The 23133-nt window shown below is 38.9% G+C and overlaps 1 protein-coding gene across 26 annotated transcripts in view; it reads right to left on the reverse strand.

The window, feature by feature from the left end:
* The window catches only part of CADPS (calcium dependent secretion activator), a 461254-nt gene that overhangs the window by 223724 nt on the left and 214397 nt on the right, over nucleotides 1-23133 (reverse strand). For all 26 annotated transcript variants that reach the window (XM_045832207.1, XM_045832200.1, XM_045832201.1 and 23 more), the window contains exons 5-6: nucleotides 18016-18249; nucleotides 10118-10239 (exon numbers count right to left, since the gene is read on the reverse strand). In XM_045832207.1, coding sequence (XP_045688163.1) covers nucleotides 10118-10239; nucleotides 18016-18249 — 356 coding nt within the window. The remainder of the gene's footprint in view (nucleotides 1-10117; nucleotides 10240-18015; nucleotides 18250-23133) is intronic.

Consider the following 23133-nt stretch of genomic DNA (forward strand, 5'->3'; position numbering starts at 1 on the left):
GATTTGCCCCCCATGTGGTTGGAGTCATAAAGCCTGGGTTTGAGGAGTTGTAGGATTTTAGGGCAGACTTCCTAGCTTCTCTGAGCTTTTTCTTTATATGTAAAGAGAGGGATAATTGTTATCTATTTCTTAAGAGTACCATGTAGGCTTTGGTGAGATTATAGTGGATTTTTGGCTATTAATAATATTTCTTGAGAGGTTATGATATGCTGTTCATTGAACTCTGCCCTTAGCATGGATCATATCATTTTTCAACATCAGTACCACAGGGCTGGTTATATTATTGTCTTCTTTTCAAATGTGAGGAAACTGAAGCTCAATGAGGAGAATCCATTTGCTTGAGGTCACCCAGCTGGCAAGTGCTAGAACTGGGATTTGGACTAGGTCTGTTAGGCAGAACCATAGAGTACCAGCCAGCTCAGTGCCTAGCACCTAGATTTCAATAAATAGTTGGGGCAATTGTTATTGGTGCTGATTTGCATGAAGAAGGGTGATGATCACTGTCATTGGTGGCTCTCCCAGAATTTTGTTAGCACGTTGAGGGCAGGGGCCACCTCTGGCTCATCTTTGCAGACTCACCTATGTAGCATTTAACAGTGCTGCTGGATATGGGTTGAATGATGCCTGCTGAGCTGAGTGTCTGCATTGAGATAGAACATCTGTGCTAGTCCTAATGTATGACAGCACATTTCTCCATTTAAATATGGCCAGTGATTTAACCCACAAAGGAACTGAATTTATGGAAAGAAAATGAGCCCCATTAGACAGTTTTGCTGAATAGTCAATGGTAATCAAATGAACTTCTTTTAGTGGTGTGATTTCTTTCAGAAATATAGGGTGGCAGGGTCAGTTAAAAGTGTAGGCTTTGGGTTTGACTTCCGGCTCAGCTATTTATTATCTGTGCAACTTTGACCAAATCACTTACCCTCTCTGAACCTCAGTAAAATGGGAATAACAACAGTACCTATCTTAGAGGTTTTGGTAGGGCATTAAATAAGACATTGACTATGAAATATTTCATACAGCACTTGGCCCAAAGTGTTGAATCAATGTTAGTGATCACTATTTTAGACCAAGTTCACTTTTTCTTTTCCATCTTCCCCTTCTCCCTCCAAACAAGAATAAAGCCATGGTAATAATCGCTAACACAATTAGTATGTGACAAGCACTGTTTTAGGTATTTTAGATATGTTAATTAATTTAATTTTCACAAGAATGTAGAAAATGTGGCACAAATAGTTAAGCAACATGCCCAAGGTCACATAGCTGAGACATGGACCCAGTGCTGTGCTTTCCTATTCCAGGCTTTAGTCCATGATGCCAGACCGTTTCCATGTACTGATGAATGTAATCCAAGCCTTCCTATTTTCTTATTAGTGAGAGTGTGGAGTTTCTGGGCTGCATCCCATTATTACAGGTAAGTAACTATATCACCCTCCTTTCCAGATTTTCCCTGATCGCTAAGTAATAAGTAGAGTGGTTTTTCACACTTGGGGAGAAATGAATTGGATTTTCACTGAACAGTGATGTGTGATAAGATCGGTTCTCAGATTACTCAGTATTAGTTATAATGGGCAAGGGAAGTCAGGCAAGGTATTCAAGAGCTAAAGCAGAAAGGCAGTGGACCTAGTATCAGTTAGTTCTTGGAGAGCCATTAAAAAAAGACATCCCTGTGTTATGCCTACCTAACATTGGACGACTAACGAAATCAGAACTTTCAAGGATTTCTCACATTTAGATGGAGCTTTATGGTCTAAGTGTCAAACTCCAGCCACCACATGATTATCCAATTCTGGAACTCTTCCTGCCAATTTTAGAAATTTCACCAACTGAAAGTTATTTGCAATTCCTGAAAACTCTGCCTTCAGATCTGCCATTATGAACCTTCTCTGGATCAGCTGGATGAAAAAGAACTATAGGATTGTTGAAGGAGAAGGGATCTTGGATACCACATCTTGGCAATATGGTGATGCTGGAAAGCATGATGACCAATGTGAGACACAGGTAAATTTACATGGAGTCGGATGCAGCACTAGAAGTTCCTATTGCAAATCTTGTTCTCTAGAACCTGTTCCTTTCCTATGTCTACCCCATTGCTCACTGTTTTACTAGCCACCATACTTTCACCCTCCAGCTCATGAGCAAACACAAACTAGTTTTCAATAAAAGTTGTGGCTTTTGGACCCAGCTTTCTGGTCTGGGAGGCAGGACAGTCTCTAAGCATCCCAAACTGTGATTATAATTTTGCTTCTTCCTAACCTACATATCTTCAGGGAGCCTAGCAAAATTGAATTTCTAGGTCAGTGCTGGCCTTTACCATTTATGATTTAATTAACTCTGAAAGAAGCTAAGCATTTTTCTTAGAAAAGAAATACAAGAGAAATTATATATAAGCTTCCACTGAGTACTACGTGAATGTCTCCTGGACTATGACCTTCAGCATGGAGTTTTGAGAAATGTGGACAGAAAGGAGCTGATTCTGAGGAGGCCCTTTTCCCATGTGGTACCTTTTGCAGTTCTTAAAAGCTATAGTGGCTCCTGGAGAATTTATTACCCTGTGCCCCGGCACTTGGAATATTTCCAGCCAGCTTTTCTCCATTGTACTGTAATGTCAAGGGCTATGTCTGCATTACTCCTCACTCTAATGCTAATGCCCAGCAAATAGTATGTGTTCCATGTTTGTTGACCAATATGCCTATTGTTCCAAGTTTACTTTGGTCCTTAAAGATGCTCCAGGCTTATAGATGGAAATCCAGTCATACCATCCCTGGTTTAAAATCCTCCAGTGGCTTTTCTCCATGGTCTTGGAATGAATTTCAAATTGTTTATGTAGCCTATAAGTCCTGACTGTCTGTCCCTGCTTTGCTCTTTAGACTCCTCCTGTAGCATGCTTCTCCTCACTGACTATAAACTCTAGTCACATTGTTCTCCTTTCTGGTCCCTTCATACCACAAAGCCTTTACACCTACTGTACCTAAAATGCTTTTCCTAGCTCTTCTAATGGCTGATTCCATCTTATCCTTCAGGTATCAAGTCACACGTTGTCTATGAGTTGGTTTCCTTGGCCAATAGAGCACCCTACATGTCCATTGCCTTTTAGTGTAGCAGCCTTTTCATTTCTTTGAGAACAAAAATACAACCTGCTATTATTCTTTATACTTACTTGTTTATTTGTTATTGCCTATGTCCTTTACTAGAGTACACTCCATGAGGTCAAGGCTGGATCTATGTTATTCATTGGCTATAGGCTCAGCCTTAGTTGGAAACAAGTAGAGCATTCCATGAATACTTGCTGAGAGAATGAAAGCACCAGCCCTTCATATCATTCTTTACATGTAAATTTTAAAGGAGACATTCAGGAAAGATATTCTGTTTCCATTTAAAGTGTCACAAGAATCTGCACACAGAAAACTTTTTCATTATATTGGGAAAGGAAGTACTACTAAGAGGATGATACATGAGGCAAGGATTAAAGGCTACAGCTTCCTTTTTCTGACTTTGACTTAGTGTAGGGGAGATTTAATGGAACTACATTTCTATGAATAATTTGGTTAGTAAGCTGAGACCATTCTGAGTTGTACCATTAGGACAAATAATATATTTCATAGAACAAAAATGTTATAGAATGTAACTGTGTTTTTGCTCTTTTTTAAAATATGGTCTCATCAGAAAAGGTGCCATTAGAAAATGCTAGGACTATAGCAAGATTTACCAGTTAAGGTATTTTATTTTTGGAAAGTGGTAGGAGATAGTTTGATTGTATTTCTGAATTCCTGACAATAATGAGATCCATACATCACGAAGCCCATGGGTTGTCAGGAAGTGAAATTGTTACATAATCAGATGCCAAATGGCATTCTTGGTTTCAGTTTAGAAGAATATAATTTCCGATAAGTCAGCACAATATTGGGCTGCTAACTCAAACTGCCTTTCTCTTTAGCAGAATTATTTACTTTCTCTGGTATTTAATCCTCAGGGCATGCTTTCTTTAGAGGTTAAATTACACTGTACAAATCTACTGAGAGAGACAGGTTTTCTTGCATCAATTTTCCCCAAGTAATTTATATACTATCTTCCCAATTTTGGCCATGCCCATTTTCATGGCAAAAGACAAAAGATTAACTTTCATGATTTTTAAAAATCATATTTGTGTATCATCTGTGCTATTACTTACTTAATGTATTTTATTTAAATTAACTCACTTTTTAAATGTTAATATATTTGTTTAAAAAGGAAACCTCATATCACTGCTGCAGTAGACACAGGGGCAACACCAGCCATGATGGGAGGTAACACAAACTATAGTCTGTTATTATCCTTTATACTTACTTGTTCACTTATTATTGCCTGTGTCCAGTATTAGAGTGTACTCTCCATGAGGCCAAGGCTTTACCTACATTATTCATGGCTGTAGCCCCAGCCTTAGCTGGAAACAAGTAGAGCATTCCATGTACACTTGTTGAGAGAATGCAAGTGCCAGCCCTTCATATCATTCCTTTTATCTAAATTTCACAGGAGCCATTCAGGAAAGATATTCTCTTTCCAAGAGTATCCTATGACCATTACACAGAAAACTTTTTTTGGTCAAACGAGATTTAAACAATGCTATCAAATTCTGCCTGGAGGCTGTTGCCTGTAGAAGGTTTTGAATCTGAGATCTGTGGAGGTGTTCAAGGTTTACTGGAACCAAAGCAAAACATTCTTCTTGACTTGGTCAGAAGAACTGAAAAGAAATGGAAAAGGAGTGACTTTCTTATCACATGGTCTGGTGTTACTCAATGTTGTGTCTTGGTAATACCTAATATAATCTCTTATCAGCAGAGGTGAGTGTACTGCCATTTGAAAAACACTGCCTCGTGGCAAGAAAAGTCCTCTGCTCTATTTCAAAGGAGCTGGACAAAACTATCTGGGTTCTTTAACCCACAAGTATTTCCCTTCATTGTCATGCTTTCCTGAGATTGCTCACCTAAAAATTGCTTTAGCTTACACCTCCACTGGTTTCTTTTAAGAGGCAGAAAAAAATGTGTTGCAAATGTAGGCAATATTGTTTAAAATAAATATAAATCTTGAAAACATTTGATCATATATTCTCCTGGCTTTCCACACTAAAAACCCAGGAGAGGGTGTATAATCTGCTTGAAAATAATGAACATGTTGTAAGGAAATTGATAACATGAAGGATGAGTCCGGGGCTACACATACACATATCACACACAGCAATTTTCCAAACAAAAAGTATATTTAACTCAGGAACACAGCATTCTTATAGGCAACTGATCCAAAATGACAATGCCAGACAGGGCTCTTGTTCTAAGTGAAGAGATGACATTGATAAAGGAGGTGAGGGAAAGTTTCAAACCTCCATTACTGTGTTTGTACAGTATAAACCAGCATTTCCAATGAATGCTAATAGGTGTTAATTAACACAAGATTGGAAACTTAGGGATAAATAAATTTATTTACTGTTGGGAATCTCCAAAGCCTTTAAAATAACAGCATATACTGTGAAAAACTCAAAAAGAGAGGTCAATGTAATGTCTTATATTTCCAGCTTTACTTGACCAAGGTTCCACTATCCCTTGTTGGGAACTTCCCTGTCTGGTATCAGAAGCTGTAACCCCGCCAAGGCTAAGGCTGAGGGAGTGGCCTTGGACTGTAAGCCAGCAAGGAGACAAAAGCTTATTTCCCCGGCAGGAGCGCTGCTTTTGCTGCTTCATTTATAACTGAACCCCAATGCTTGGTCAGTTAGCCAATGACGGGTAAGATTCCCCAAGGGGGAAACGATCTAAGACAGGCACGATCACATGGGAGGCCACCAAGAAAGGACTTTGGGGGCTACAGCAAAAGAGGGTGATGGACCCTCGCTCCTCGGCTTTGAAATAGCCTGAGTCCTCATGTCTGGGAGAAAATCTCCTTATCCCTTGGCTGCCTTACTTCCCTTGCTCCACCTAAGCCTGAAACAATGACAGGGTGGTGCAGCTCTGTGCTGAAAAAGGTGGGTTCCCCAGTTGATCAGGCCTAAGAAAGAATATGTAAGATCCTGTGAAACCTGCTTTGTTTAGAATGCTCTCAGTTGAATGATAAGGGTCTAAGAAAGAAGTAAGTTTATTTTTTAAAGTTTTACAGCTCTTTGACCCTGACTCAAAATAGGCCCTCAGACTTTCTTGCTATCTATTGTTTGATCCTTACTTCCTGGCAATGTTTAAGGAGCTTTACCTGAATCCCTATGCAAATGAAACCCATAAAAAGCCTCTCCAGAGAGGGAAGGGCGTGTTCTCCCCACCAGAGAGAGGGTGGCCAAGCGGCGCCCTCCAGGAGAGAGGGTGGCCAAGGTGCTCCCCATGTGAGGAGTGGCCCTGCTGTTCCTATTCCCCTACAGGACCTGGCTGTCTCTGTGTATGTTTTAAGCATGTTTTGATGAACATCTGCAGCCAAGATGGATACTGCTGGCTGGTATCTTTCCACACTCCCTACCCTTATTTTTCTTAGAGTATTCTACACATTAAAGTTTTAAAAGCATATTCTTGGACAAAGTGGGTTATTATCCAATGCACTCCTGCATTTGTGGCTGTACTTGAAAAAAAAGACAAAAGCTAAGGTGTTCATGTTCCAGTTATTGGGTGAAATACTTGGTAGCAGCATCAATAGAATTTATAAGTAATAAATAAAACAGCCTTGAGTGGAATTTTCATTTTAGAATGTATAAATAAAGTATGGCATCAGCTGGCTGTAAGAAGAGTCCAAGACAAGATTCAGAAGACAAATAGGGCAAGAAAAGACTAAACTTATCAGGTGAGGAAAGTAGAGTTATTAGGACAAATGAATGATAACCCTCAAAAGGATACTTTTTGGGATAATCAAAATCAAGTAGCAGAGATGACAGCTGAATTGGAGAAACTATAAGTAGAAGAAGAGGAAAGAGAAGAAATGTAAGCTCCAAAAAAAAAGAGAAAGAAATGATGGAGAAGATTCTGAGTTAGTCCAAACAAGGGAGGAAGAAAATATGCATGCACAAACCAGCTCATTTATCCTACCAAATAAACTGGTGGCAGAGGAAAACTACCAGAACTTAATGGTGACAAGGCAAAATGTAAAGCAGAGAATCAGGAAAGAACAGTGGATTTAAATGAAAGACCAGTAATGGTTATAAGGAAAATTTATATAGAAAGGATAAAGGAAAGGACAGGAAGAAGAAAGAGCATTAGTAGATTGCACACTCTGGGTATATTTCTTTAGGAAAATATGGAAATGGCAAATACAGGGCAATCATACCCTCTTCATTGCAATAACAGACATTGTAAGTTGATCATGGCACTCTTTTCCTCTGAATACGGATTTGGTTTCAGAATCCTTCTCAACACAACACTCTAGGTTGCCACTGCCAATTGATTTGACTTTATGCTAGTCATGAAACTTGCATTCCTACTGTATTAAAAGGAACAACCAGTGAAATAGCCAACCAACTAACCAGTCAACCTACCCTCAATGGGGTTTTGATAATACCTACTCATTGATTGAAAAGAAATAAAAAATTATACTCTAGCTAGAAAAGCAAAATATTTCAGTGTGAGATATTTACTTATATGGACATAATCCTGTACATATATGGATATGAGTGAATATATATGTGGATATGAATATTTAAAGTAGGTAAATCTAAGTATTCCATATTTATTTGTAATTTGAAACTCTGTTTCAAACATTTACAAGCACATGAAATTCAGCTCATCATTTACCCTGGCAACTGAAACCGTTAAGCCCAATAAAATGGTATGAATTACATTTTCAGTTAAAATAGCACATGTAAAGCAACAGCCTGTTAGAAAAATCAAGAGTCTTTTCCTTCCTTACCTAACTTGTGACAACATATCGGGACCAACATCTTAAAAGATTGTCAGAAATACCAAATAGGTTTTTCTTCTCCCTACATGGCACATTTTTTAAAAAAGCACATAAAAATAATGCAGCATAATATAGTAGAATTGATAGTGATCAGGCCATGGTGAGAGTTGGGGAAAATTTTTAGATTTAATTAACAATAATAAAAAAGAAACCACATTCATTTATGGTTTGAAACTAAGTTTAAAAATGGAGGAAAAGTGATGTGTGACAAGCTGCACTGGTTTCCATTTCCTCCTGTGGATGCTCATTAATTTCACCCAGCTTCTGAATTTCCGAGGCCTTTGCCTATTCATGTAGAGAATCACTTGAAGGCACACAATATCCTCATGTTTTCTCCAGTTTGGGAAAGATTTGCTGCTTTCTTTGAACTGCTTTGTTTGAACATCATGATAAGTTCTGCTAAATAGCTCATAATGCTGTGGGGGATGAGAGGCAGTGAGGTGCTGTTTGGAGTTACCCTTTCTATGACTTTCTTATGGAATTAACAATAGTAAAAAAAGATTCTTATTAGTCTAAGATGGCTTAGTTGAGATAGAAAAGAAAGAGAGAGAGAGTCACTAGATAGGGAGAGAAGAGAGAGGTGATTTCTCAAGAATCCTTGAGGCCCAAGGATCTATTGACCCAAATGAATTTATCAACACCCCTGTGAACCATTGCAATAGGCCACTAACTGGTTTCCTGCTTTGACTCTGGCCCCCTCCAGTGCAGCCAGAGTGATCTTTTCAAAACACATGTCTAATCATCTATCTCCATGCTAGCTTCTTCTAGTCCCTCACAGTGTGTCCCCTTCTCACTGGCAGCATATTTATACCTTATTATTTGACCTCCAGTCCTACCAGCCTTCTTTCAATTCCTCCTGGTCACAGGGCCGTTGCATAAGCTGATGCTGCCTGGAGCCTTCTCTCCACTTCTACTACCCTTTCTAAACTTGTATATGAGGGGGGACCCAAATAAAAACTGGAATTATCTTCTGGAGGATGGGCCCTCCCCTTCACCTTCAGGCTTCCTCTGCTAGGTGAGTGTTCTAGGAACCCATCTGTATCAGTGTACCAGTTGGCATTGTTGTGAGAGGCTGAATTTGGCTTTTGTGAATTTTTTAGAAGACTCTTTCAACCTGTTTGCCCATTTTATGATGGGTGAATTATGAGTGCACCTGTCTACACTGCACTGAGTGCTTAGCAATTTTTGATGAAAAACATCATGACTTCTGTGCTCAATGCTCCCTATTCACCTCATCTTGCTCCAAACAACTTCTTCTTTTCTGTTTCTCTACATGGAAAAAGTCCTTAAAGGGAAATGTTTTGCTGATGTGGAAGAGGTGAAACAAAAAATGACAGAAGCATTAAAAAGCATCAGAATTGATGAGTTCAAAAACTGTTTTGAGCAGTGGAAAAACCCTCTTGATAAGTGTATTATATCAAATGTAGAGTACTTTGAAGGTGACTGAAGTTTAAACATGTAAGAATAAATACAAAATATTTCATAAATAAATTCTTTTTTTGGGTCCCCTCTTATAATATTAGTCCAAATGTGTTAAAACTCCTAAAGAAAACTAACTCTGATTCTGTCCCCACAAGCTTGTTCAGGTCCCCCTGCTATCTCCTCTCAACGTACTCTTTCCTCCTCAGCATTAATAACTATTTGTAGTTATACTCATGTATTTGTGCGATTACTTTTCTGATGCCCACACTCAGATGTAAGGTCTATAGAACCATAACAGTGACTATTTTCCTTCATACTGTGCAACAGTACCTTGCACACACACAGTGAGCATTGGACAGATACCTACTGACCTAAGGAATAAGGTACTGGATTGGGTCTAATGTAACAGACTGCTTTGTTAATATATTTGTAACTGTGGCACATAAAGATTTTGAAAATAGTTGTTTATATAATAAACCAAATATTATTTAGAAAATATAATAAAACAAATTTATATCAGACTCTCTTGCACAACTCTCTAAGGTAAATACATAAAGCCTCCAAAAGACAAACTGTTTCTTTAATTTCCTTCTATTCTCTGCTTTAAAGGAATTTGAACAAGTGTTATGGCTGCCAAATAGAAATATAATCAAGTAATCTTGTTTGAAAAATAAACAGAGTATGTGCCTTCTAGAACTTTCCAGGGAGATCAGACCTTTCACTTGGAGTTAGCCAAAATGGAGCCCATGAGCACAACCTTGTGGACAATGAAGGGTGGAGAAACAAAACTTACGTGGGTTTAGAGGCCTCAGCCTGGTCTGTCTGTAGTTTTTCTCCCCCTTCCACCTCCATCGTGCAGTACACAATGCGATTGGGAGCCAAGGATTTGAGGCCTTGGACTTCCATGATCACCACCTGGAAACAATCACACACAGTGGGGGTTATTGCCAAAGCATATGGGCAGAATCATCTACAGGAAACTATATGAAAGACAAGGAATTACAAAAGAGCCAACAAGTACCTGATAGCTTCTATTAGGTTTCTACCAGTCATGCTGGGACCAGTCTAGCATGAAGATGTAATTTTTACAGCATAGCTCATTGCCTCCCCGATGGAAAGACAAGACTCACTAATTCATATCCTCATAGGAGCCATATAATGTAAAATGGGCTACTCTTTTCTGTTAGTCACAGGACCAGTTTTCATTTCTGCAAAGAAATCGGCTCTCTCCTATGGCTTTCTCTCTCTCTTTTTTTTAATATAGAAGTTTTTAAAAGATATGTTTATTAATTTTAAAGAGAGGAGAAGAAAGAGAAAGAAACATTGATGTGTGAGAAAAACATTGACTGGTTGCCTCCCATACATGCCTCAACCAGGGACTGAACCCACAACCTAAGTATGTGCCCTGAGTGGGAATTGAACCCACAACTGTTTGGTGTATGGGATGACACTCCTACCAACTGAGCCACACTGGCCAGGGCTCTCTCCTATTTCTTTAAAAATAATCTAGCTTTTAATTCAGCACTCAGCAGAGGCAATGTAAATGAGTTCACATTTCCCTTTATAATAAGGTAAGTGATGATGTAAGTGCTAACATAATGGACAAGTATCATTCAGTATTAGAGTCAAAGACCACAGGCAGCAGAGGTGTCAAACTCATTTTCACTGGGGACAACATCAGCCTCGCAGTTGCCTTCAAAAGGCGGAATGTAATTTTAGGACTGTATAAATGTAACTATTCCTTAACTAGAGGCAAGGAGCTCTACATTAGGCCCTTTGAAGGCAACCGAGAAGCTGACGTTGCCCTTGGTGAAAATGAGTTTAACACCCCTACCATAGGCAGTAGTGGGGATGTTGGCAAACTGGAGAGCAACATCCATTTAAATGGAGCAGTTGATACTCAGTTACAGCCCATTGTTTCTTTGTTTTTCCTTGGCTCACTGGTGCCAGATACTCTAATTTTTCCTTTTACCAGAAAAACAGAAATATGAATCAGAATCAAAGTCAGAAATCTGATTTTGAAATTTTGATAATAATCCAAAAAGGAAGGAGTAAAATACACAAACTGTGCAGTCCAACATTGTGGGATCAAAACAAAAATGTGTCTGTAGCTGCATACTCTTGGTGGACCAAGACATGTCTTTTACTACTCTTGGTGTTTCCCATTTCTACCTTCAGACTCCAGTCAATCCCCTGCTATTATTCTCATATTCACTGGGATGCCCCATCACTTATCAGAGATAGGGGAGGAGAATGAGGTAAAGGCAGAGACACTGATTTAAGAATCTGAAACAGGAAGCCAGAGAGTCCCAAAGAAGTTGGACCCAAGAAGGAACACACCAAGGCTCATCATAATTACATTACCCAAGATTAAATATAAAGAGAGAATCCTAAAAGAAGCAAGAGGAAAGGAGAAAGTTACCTACAAAAGAGTGCCCATAAGACTATCAGTTGATTTCTCAAAGAAACCTTGCAGGCAAGAAGTGGCTGGAAAGAAGTATTTGAAGTCATGAAAGGCAAGGACTTACATCCAAGATTACTCTATCCAGCAAAGCTATCATTTAGAATGGAAGGGTACATAATGTGCTTCCAGGATACGGTCAAGTTAAAGGAGTTCGTCATCACCAAGCCTTTATTATATGAAATGTTAAAGAACCTTATCTAAGAAAAGGCAGATAAAAACTATGAACAGTAAAATGACAACAAACAACTATCAACAAATGAACCTAAAAGAAAAGAAAAACAATGAAAACAAAAACTAAGCAAGCAACCAGAACAGGAACAGAATCAGAGAAATGGGTATCACATGGAGGGATTTCAGTGGTGAGAGGGAAGGAAGGAATAGTGGGGGTGAAAGTACAGTGAAGAAGAAGCATAATTAGTAGGCATAAAATAGACAGGGAGAGATAAAAAATTGTATAGGAAACAGAGGACTCAAAGAACTTATATGCACAACCCATGGACATGGACATGAACTAAGCGGGGGGATGCTGGAGGGTTGTGGGGCAGGGCAGAGAGGGGAGAAAGGAGGAAAAACTGGGAAAACTAATAGTATAATCAATAAGAAAACACTTAAGAATCTGAAACAAACAACATGCATCAGGAATCTATAATGAGTAATATATATTAAAAAATCAATTATACTCTATAAAAGGTAATCCCATTACAAAAGGAAAGGATATGGGTGTGCAAAAATGTATACTTCTTTAATGGGCTTGATTCAAGAAAGTACAATGGGGATGGCACTAAACCAGGATTCACAAGTCACAGTTTTGCTGCTAAATAGCCCAGTGGTTCTCAAACTTAGTGTGAATGAAAATCACTGGCAGGGCTTGTTAAACCAGAGGCTGCTGGACTCCACAACCAGTTTCTGGTAAGTAGGTCTTGGGTGAGGCCCAAGGCTTTTTATTTTTAACAATTTTCCTGGTAAGCTAATGTGATGCTGCTGATCCTGGAGTCATACTTTGAGAACCATTGTACTTGTCATGACATGTTGGGCAAATGACTTGCCCTTGATGCCATTCCACTTTTCTTTTCAAACTCCTGAGCCTCAGTTTTCTCATCTGTAAAGTGGGGATATGAGTCCTATCTCTCACTGTGGCTGTTGTGTGAGAACCAAGTGATATATATAATTGACAAACTTTTATACTGGGAAGAACTGTAGAAATGAGAAGAAATGGGAGGAACAAGAAAAAGAACACACTTTTTGGAATTCAAAGGATCTGAGTTCAAGTCCTAGATATGATTCTTCCATTATAAGTTCCTTAACCTCTTTGAGGCTTTGTTTCCACATCTGCAAATGCCTCAAAAGATGGTTGTAAGGATCACTGAGTGAATAATGGCAGAACACGGTGTATAGTGGCATTCTATAAATACCTACTATTTTTCATCGGAGCACTCCCCCTGCCCATGGGGCCATGCCATTCAGCATCCTGGACCTTGGTTCTCTTGCTGTAGTTAACTGCTCTCTGGTGTCCCTTCCAGGCAGATAGTTCTATAATTACATAAAATCTGTCTTGTACCAACCTAAAAATTCAATTCCTTAATGAGATGACTGCCTCTCCCCCTCTTCTTTCTTCTTCTCTTTGTGTTCCCCAAAATACATTCACTAATACACATACAATGATGTTTGCTGGCAGTATTGGTGTGATGTGCAGTTTTGTGTTTGAATTAAAAAGTATTTGGGAGCCTTGGGGCATTTTATTCTTTACTTGAACTTACAAGTTAAAGCCTGTTTGAATCATGTATACATGTCAGTGTGGTTGGGCATTTGCTCACATCAATATTTCATATAATCAGCTGTGTGATATTGATTACTAATTAAGAATTAGAAAATTACAGATTTAAAAGCTTCATGAAAATCAATAAACTACTTTTTTCTCCTTTCTGTAAAAGACAAGAGGCAGTAGGGAATAAATTGCCACCTCTAATTGGCAATAATCATATTCAAAGAAATGTAAGAAAAAGCATTCAGTGCCTCAGGTAGCAGTATTAAAAAAAGAAAGTTTCTGTGAAATTGCACTGATGATTTTTTCACACACCACATGCTCTGTATTTAATTGAATACTATTTCTTTCAACTGCAAAATACATGTTGAAAATATTGTAATGTGGCTATCTCAACCCAAAATGAGCATGAACAAATTACCTGTGGTTAATTCACAGTAAGCCTTAATGATGTTCTAGAAAATTAATTCAGTTTTTACAAATTCTAATTACATCTATAGAAATTTAATCTATTCTTTTGGTCTCCCCAAATGTAGGGCCATCATAAAATCCTTGGTGGGTATTGAGCTTAAATAAATTACCAATGGTTCTCAAACTTGGGAATGTATAAGAAATACCTGGATAACTCATTAAAATGCACATTCCTGGGACTTTCAGTCAAGATGGCAGCATAGGCAGACATGGCTTGCCTATTCACAAAACCACATCAAAATTACAACCAAAATGAAGAACAGCCATCACTCAGAACTGTCAGATTGAGTTGAATAGAAGTCTGAGAGCTATGAAATTACAGAAACCATACCCATCCAGACAGATAGGAGAAGCACAGATGCAGAACAAGCTAGTCCCCTACCTACATGTGGTGGATAAAAATTCAGGAGGGATATCTTGGGAGCAAAGAGTCCCAGCCCCACACCAGGACCACTAGCCCAGGGTTCTAGTGTCAGGAAGATAAATCCCTACAACTTCTGGCTACAAAAAAACAGCAGGGGTTGAGTCGAGGAAAGAAACTTCTGGATCCCCAAGCAGCTCCTCTTAAAGAACACACACATGGACTCGCCTCCTCAGACTCACTTCCTCTGAGCTCCAGCACAAACGTAGCAGCTTGTAAGGCACCAGTGTTATACAATGACAAACTGAAGTGTCTGGTATCAAGGCAAGCAGAGGCCTTTGTCCCTTTTCTAAACTCTATTCCTACAGAGTCAGCAAACTGGTGCCATATCTGAGACTCCATCAACAAGGTTACCATTATTTGACCCTCCTTGGAGATCCCCAGAGACTCCAGCCCACCCAACTTACAGGCCCACCCAAGCTGCTTTTCTGGATAGATGACTGGTCTTGGCTCATGTTTCACAGCTTTCTAAATCCTTTCTAACAAGTAACAGGTGGCTTTAGTGAGCCCCAGGTCTGCAACTAGCAGCAGCCAGCCTAGATTCACAGCTTGACTTTGACTGAGGATCTCCAAGCCCAGCACAAGTAGCAGCCATCTCCAATTGTTCTATAGCTCAGGCAGGGTGGCTCCAGGCAAAACACAGGTGGCGGCTGACCTTGGCCTGCATCACCTAGGAAACCCTAGGGCCAGCACATCCACTAGACAGCTACAGACCCTGTTGGAAAACCACCACACTGCCCCTGCACAGTTGATCCTCCATGGAGGGCAGAAGTTGGTGGTCAGTGGTCACAGCTAATCCTTGCTGCTTGACTGACCTAGGTAAATCCCTCCCATTGATCTGCCAACAGCACTCAAGTCTCAACTACAAGAGGAGAGTGTACTCAGCCCACACAAAGGGTGCATTTCAAGTACCCAGCTTGGGTGATAGGGGAGGTGACTGGACCTTATAGGACACCTACTGCATTAGGCCATACTACCAAGACATGGAGTCAAAATAGCTCTACTTAATACATAGAAACAAACACAAGGAGGCTGCCAAAATGAGGAGACAAAGAAACATAGCCCAAATGAAAGAACAGATCAAAACTCCAGAGAAAGAGCTAAATGAAATGGAAATAAGCAATCTATCAGATGTGGGTTTCAAAACATGGGTTATAAGGATGCTCAAGAAATTTAGTGAGGACCTCAACAGCATAAAAAAGATTCAGTCAGAAATGAAGGATAGACTAAATGAAATAACAATTTATAGGGAAATAACAGTAGAGTGGATAAAGCTGAGAGTCAAATCAATTATATGGAACATAAGGGAGCAAACAACAACTAATCAGAACAACAAAAAGAAAAAGGAATTAAAAAAATGAAGATATTGTAAGCAGCCTCTGAGACAACTTCAAGAAGTCCAACATTTGCATCATAGGGGTGCCAGAAGGAGAAGAGAAAGAGCAAGAAATTGGAGATCTATTTTTAAAATAATGAAAGACAAATTCCCTAATTTGGTGAAGGAAATAGACATGCAAGCCCAGGAAGCACAGAGATTCCCAATTATGATGGATGCAAAGAGGCCCACTCTAAGACACATCATAATTGAAATGCCAAAGGTTAAATATAAAGAGAGAATCATAAAGGCAGCAAGAGAAAAGAAGTTAGTTACTTATGGGGGGAGTTCCCATAAGACAGTCAGCTGATTTCTCAAAAGAAACTTCACAGGCTAGAAGGGATTGACAAGAAATATGAAAAGTCATGAAAAGCAGGGACCCACAGCCAAGATCGCTCTACCCAGCAAAGATGTCATTTATAATGGAAGGGCAGCTAAAGAGCTTCCCAGACAAGAAAAACTAATGGAGTTCATTATCAGCAAACCATTATTATATGAAATATTAAGGGGACTTATTTAAGAAAAAGAAGATCAAAACTATAAATAATAAAATGGCAAAATATACAAATCTATGAACAACAGAATCTTAAAAACAAGCTAAGTAGACAAGAACAGAAACAGAATCGTGGACACAGACAGTGTTTTGATAATTGTCAGATGGGAAGGAGGGGTGGGGAATGGGTGAAGAGATGAGGGGATTAAGAAGTACAAATAGGTAGTTACAGAATAGCCATGGGGAGGTAAAGTACAGTATAGGAAATGAAGTAGCCAGAGAATTTATACACATGACCAAAGGACATGAACAATGGTGTGGAGTTTGCCTGAGGGAGTAGAGGTTCTAGGTGGAGGGGGACAGAGGGAGAAAAATCAGGAAAACTGTAATAGCATAATCAATAAAATAATTTTTAAAAATAAATACAGTGCACATTCCTGGGCTGCATTCACCCATAGAACTCATCTTCTTTTTCTGATAACTTTACTGAGAATATATTACATATTATATAATGAATCCATTTCAAGAGTTTAAGTAATGATTTTAGTAAATTTACTTAGTTGTGCAACCACCATCATTAATTAGTTTGAAACATTTGAATGTCCCCCAATAAGGTCCTACATGTCCATTTCCAACCCCTGCCTCAGAAACACTAAATTACTTTGTGTTTCTGGAGATTTGCTTTTTCTGGACATTTCATATCAGTGTAATCAAACCATATGTGTTCACTTGTATCTGGCTTATTTCACTAAGCATAAGTTTGAGGTTCAATAAATCAAGGTATTTTTTAGTAGTTTGTTTTCTTTAATTGCTGAACAGTATTCCCTGGTATGGATGTACAACATTTTACCCTTTCACCAGTTGATACTTGTATAGATTGTTTCTATTTTTGGCTATTATGAATAATGCTGCTATAAACACTTGTGAGCAGCTCACTCTGGGACATGTGTTTTCATCTCTCTGGGGTAGATATCTAAGAATTGGAGATGCTGAATCGATGGTCGTTTTATGTTTAACTTTTTAAGAAAAACACCAAACTATTTCCAAAGTGACTGCCCCATTTTAAATTCCCGCCCCCTAGAGATTTGGGCCAAAGGAGATCTGTATCCTGAATCAGCTTCCCAGGTAATTTTGATGAAGCTAGATCAGAACCACTCCTTAGAGTGTATGTATGCAAAACAAACATCTGAGTAGAAGTTACAGAGAAATTAATTGACGTATTGTGCATTCTATCATAATTCTGACCCAAATGGGCTTTTCCTCTGGGATATGAAATAAACTACAAAGGCTCCACAAGCACAGGCTCTCCAGCATGTGCCTGGCAAGAGAGATAATGGGAAAGAAAATTCATAGCTTATCATGAAAAGACACTCTATAACTTCTCTCACAAATTCAATACAGGTTGCCCAAATTTTAAACTTTGTAAATTGCATAGGTCTTTACAAAATCCTTGACCACTGCTTTAAGACAGTAAAGTAATGCAATATTAAATGTAGTAAGTGGTTCTTAAGAGCATTTCCTTGAGAAAAGTACAGGTTCCTAGAGCTTGGGAGTCACTTGCTGATTCGCTGACTATGCTCAGCAAGCAGTGATTTTAGTAACTGCTCCTGAGGTGCAAGGAAAAAAACAAGATGACTATGATGCCTCTAATCATATTGTGCTGCTTACTGTGCCCAGGAACTTTCAAAGGTTTAGAGCTTTTTACCTCCAAGGAGAAAACCAGCACAACATCTGACTTGGAGAGTTGGTTCTCACTCTCTTCGCCCATGTCGATGATGGAAGCGTTGTGGCTGCGTTTGAGTTTCTGAAGCTTGAATTCGCCACCTTTGGACACTGGCATGCTCTCCAAGTTGGCCATGAGCAGGTTGACGGATGACTTCAGCTCTTCGATGTACATGTTTTCCATTTCTTTGGATACAAACTTGGGAAATTTGCGTTCCTTGAAAAGAAAAAACATAATATGAAGAGAGAAGTAAATAGAGATTGATTTACATAGAAGGTTTACATTTTATAGCTAGGGTTATGATAACATCTACCTCTAGGGAACCTTGCCCAGATATGATGGTACTGTGCTAGAAAAATGTTCAGTCTATTTGAGTAGATAGTTGCCTGTCTTCTAGTTCAAATCCCTGATAGGTAACAAAAGTACATAAACGTGTAGCAAACACGAGTCAAATGTTTTATTGTAGTTCTATATTGCATCCCCTCTGCCCAGTTTTTTTTGCAGCAAATTTGATTTGTGGAAAGAAAACTGGGGTAGTATTTTTCAGCTCTGGCTTGAGTTGAAACAGTTCTTCTTTTCATCAAAACACAATTAGTTGGTTTTCAATTATGGCAACAGAAAGATACCCTATTTCTGGATATCAATAGAGACTTTCTCAGATGAATAATTCAAAGGGAGCTCATTTGAGATGTTTCAAACATAGCCTTTAGCTACTTTTGAAAAGAATACCTTTTTTTCTAGAAAAAATTAATGAAGCAATGAAAAATGTGATTAATATTCTTTAGAAAAGAATATAAAACAATTCAGTATCAAAACTGACCTGTTTTTTTTATGTCCTTGCTTATGAATTCAGCTATAAAGGCAATATGTTTTAGCCATGCTATTTGTTTGTTCCGGCCTGCAAGTTGTCCAGGTACCTTGAATATACTTTGGATTTATTACTCTCTCAAATAATTGTTTCCTACTTGAAACATAAATTTGCCCTCTCTAGCTCTGCTCCATAACTGACCAAGTGAGGAGCAAGCCAAATCAGTTTGACTAATTTTGCAAGTGACAGAAAAATCTAACTTGAACTGCCTTAAACAGTAAAAATAATTTATTGATTTAAAAATGTACTGGAGGTAGATCCAGCTTCAGGTAAGGCTGTACTCAGCACTCAGATGATATCATCACAACTTAATGAGTTTTGTCTCCAAATCTTGGTTTGGATTCTTCTGGGTAGGTTCATGCTCAAAATTGCTCCCCTTAATGTCACAAAAAGGTTGCTAAAGATGTGAATGTCAGAACATCACATAACACTATTTAAAGGAAGAGTGAATATCTCCCTCTGTAATGCCAATCCATGGAAGATGGAGTCTTTAATCTGAGCATTCTCACCCAAAGTCTGACTTATGTACATACCCTGAACCAATTTCTAAGGCCAGTAACATGCTGTGTTGAATTCCTTAGGCATGAGTTACATCTTTTATCCCTGAGGCTGGGGTAGAACTCTACCTAGATCACAGGAATATGAATTGGTTTCCCAAATCAAAAAATAATCTGGGTAGCAAAAAATAATATGTCTAGGACATGGGCACCTGACACAAAGTCAACAAATTAAGTGACCACTAATCAACCAGATTTATTCCCTCAAGCAATTGAACTGAGAGATACTGAGATTGCAGTCAGTGGTGGAGCTGAAACAGCAGATTATGTAGATATTGACAAAGAAGAAAGAGAAAGGTGTAGAGAGAGAGGGAGAGAGGCAGGGAGGGAAGAGAAGAGTGGGGAACAAGCTATCTAGAGTCACAGGAAAGGAGCTTTGACTTTTACTAGTTGTCTAATTCCCATGAAGTCTGGTTATTCCTTTTTCATTCTGGTTCCTTGAGATTCTCTTTTTTCCTTTCAATAACTCCCTCTACCCACTAGTTAGCTGGAAGGATATTTCTTCTTTGACACCATAAAGCTTCACTCAGATTCACATAGTGGATCCTCTATATAGACTTGGAGATGCATTGTTGCTCTGTCAGTCTTCTTCCTACCCAGAGACTGTCATAAGTATTTCCCCTTCCTCCTGCCTCCCTAGGTAACTCTCAGCCATCTTGTCACCTTCCATTTTCAGCCTCACAACTTAACTTTCCTAGACTGGGTCCTCTATTGTACTTTCTTGTAATTCTTAGCTCATCTTCTTGGTAACACTTATTACAATTAATCAATTAATATATTATAAAATTTGTTTAATGCCTGTTTCTCCTTCTGGGTCACTAGGTAGGACCATACCTATCTTGACACATCTGTTAAATTTTTGCTCTCTGGAATAATGTTTGGCATATAGTAAATATTTAATACATAAAAGTTGAATGAGTAAATGAATGGCTTGTCAAAATGTCTATACTAATTATCAATGCAGCTAAATCTCATCTGTGAGGAGGAGGTGAAAAGATGATGAATTAAGTTCCAGAAGAACATTGAGATTCTGCTTTTCCATGTAAATGTATACTGAGATCTGAAATCCACCCAGCAGACTTAGAGTACAAACTCCTTCTGGAACCTCTTGGTACAGTCATTTCCTGGTTTATGGTTGGACTCAGCACACTGTGTGGTGCTTTCTGAACACTCTGTGAGTGAATGTGAGGAGGGAAGCAGGATGGAGGGCTCTAAAATATGATGACAGTAGAGGAGTGCTATAGGATCTAGTCCTGCTTCAATGCAAGAGTCTTATTCCTCTAAAACTTCTGCATAGTGGGCTTGATATTTATCATTCTGGGATTCAATCAGGGCACAACTATGAACCTCAAAAACTTGGGAACCTGTATGGAGAAGGTCATAGAAATGTGAGGAGTTGGCTGCTGGGCCATCACCACTTAGAAAACATTTAATGCCACCAACACTGTGTCTGACACAGTTGGGCACAGGACAAACATGATGTAAGGATGAACTGTTCTCCTGGAGCTTATAGCTACTGGGGAGAAAGATCTATGAGGAAACATCAAGGCCAATGTTGTAATGGAAGCCTATGAGATATGAAGTATTCCTGGGAGAATTAAGGTGGCTTTCCAAAGGTGGTGACTCTTTGGGCTAAGAATCTGGTTAATGAAGAAGAGTTTGCCATCAAGCTGAATTGGCTGAGAGAGGGCCACTGCTATTTTCTCCTTCCCATGGAAAATGTAACAGGCAACTATGAATCCAAGAAGAGCTATGTAACTGTACAATGGTCACAACATATTTCCTCATCTCCTTTTGAGCATGGCCTCTCATGAAAGTAAAGAGAAAAATGAGGTAGTTTAATTTATTGCCAAATAGTGGTCTCCAAGCACCAAAGGTTACATCCCAAGAGCTTGAAGGCTGTTACACTGATCGATCTCTTTTCTCTTCCTATTGGAGCCCAAACCTCATAACTACATAGTATTCCCAGGGAGCTGGGTAAGTGGTGTCTTGGATGTTTACTGGAAGCTGCTGGCCTTATCATTGCCATAGAGATAGTGAGAAAGCCATCATGTCTATGACATGTCTTCTTTCCTATTAATCAACCTTGAGAGACCTTACTAGTGCAGACCCTTTTATTCCACTCATCTTCAGAAATCATCCAAGGTATTTTAACATCATGGTCTTGAAGTTTTAGAAGAGCTAGTGGCCATTGACAACATTCACTCTGGCCCACAGCTGGCATCCACCACATCTTCATGCAGCAGAATATTGGAAAAATCCAAAGAAAGATCACTCTAAGAAACTGGGCAGTTCCTAATGATATCATAAAAACAAGCTCATAAAACTGAAGTGTGCAAGGGAAAACAAGGCCATTTTTCTGCCCTAAGTACTTAAGCCTTGAGAAGAAATAGCATTGTGTCAGTCTAAGCCGAGGTTCTTGAGGGGAGTTTTTAGCAGCAGACCCATCACAAACACATTTCAAAGCTGAAGATGTGTCAAAATAAGGGAAATATAGTTGTCTATCTTGACTGCTACTTTCCCAAGCATCAGAGTAAATTAGCCTTGACAGAAGGATTGTTTTTTTCATACTGCTTTATGAAAGACATAGCATACAGGTGAACAAAGTCTTCCAAATAAATCTTTTGCTGGACATTTATTTTTGTTTTGGGCTGATAACATTCTTCAGTGAGGTTGGTCCCCCAAGGATAAATTTCTACCAGGGTTGTGTATACTCTGCAACATTCAGGGATTTGGGGAACATCTTGAAAAACAGCATTTGAAAGTACTAACAGCTCTCTCAGCCATTTGCTTTGCTTTTCTCCCTTTGCATTTTTAGCCACAGAGGACAAAGTGAGTATGTGTAAAAGCTAACAAGGGTACCCCCAGTTAGATAGAGGATCCTTAGACCCCAAAGGCTCAAATGACATACACTGGCAGACAATCAGAAGGAAAGAGGTGGCAGAAGAAAATGTTCTAGACATGGGAGCTTGCCAGCAGTGATGCAGCTATTCAATCTAATCTCTCAAGTGCTTCCTGGGACCCTATCATGTGTCAGGTAGTATAGTTGTTACTGGTAACAACTGGTAATGATAAATGAGACACTGGTTACTGGTAATGATAAATGAGTCAGCAGAGGGCAGTGGTATGAGAGGAGCCATGATAGAAAGCAACCAAATTGATACCATGTGTCACATGAACAGAGGCATGCACAGGGTACAAAGGTCACCAGGGAACCTTACCCAGTCCATGTTAGCGAAACAGACTCTACTTTGAATCCTGGATCTGCTACTCTCTGGTTGCGTGAATTGGATAGGTTTCTTAATCTGCCTGGATTTTAGTTTCCACATTTGAAATGGGGATAAAAAAACCTCATAAAGTTATTGTGAAGAGTAAAAGATAATAACAAACATTAATACTTCTGACCACTAACAATGTGCACATGTGTGTGTCCATGTATATGGATATATATACACACCATGTATCTATATATGTATACATACATATATACTAATATCCATGTACATATTCACATATGTACATAATATGTATATAAATACGCATATATACACACACACACACACACACATATCCATATCCATATATATCAGGTAGTGCACTACCACCAATACCACTAACCACAGTATCACTAATAATGATGGTGACCACAGTAAAGATGATGATGCTAGTTGGTAT

The sequence above is a fragment of the Phyllostomus hastatus genome, unplaced genomic scaffold (genome assembly GCF_019186645.2).
Source record: "Phyllostomus hastatus isolate PE091 unplaced genomic scaffold, TTU_PhHast_1.1 phas_contig_16, whole genome shotgun sequence".
Classification (NCBI taxonomy): Eukaryota; Metazoa; Chordata; class Mammalia; order Chiroptera; family Phyllostomidae; genus Phyllostomus; species Phyllostomus hastatus.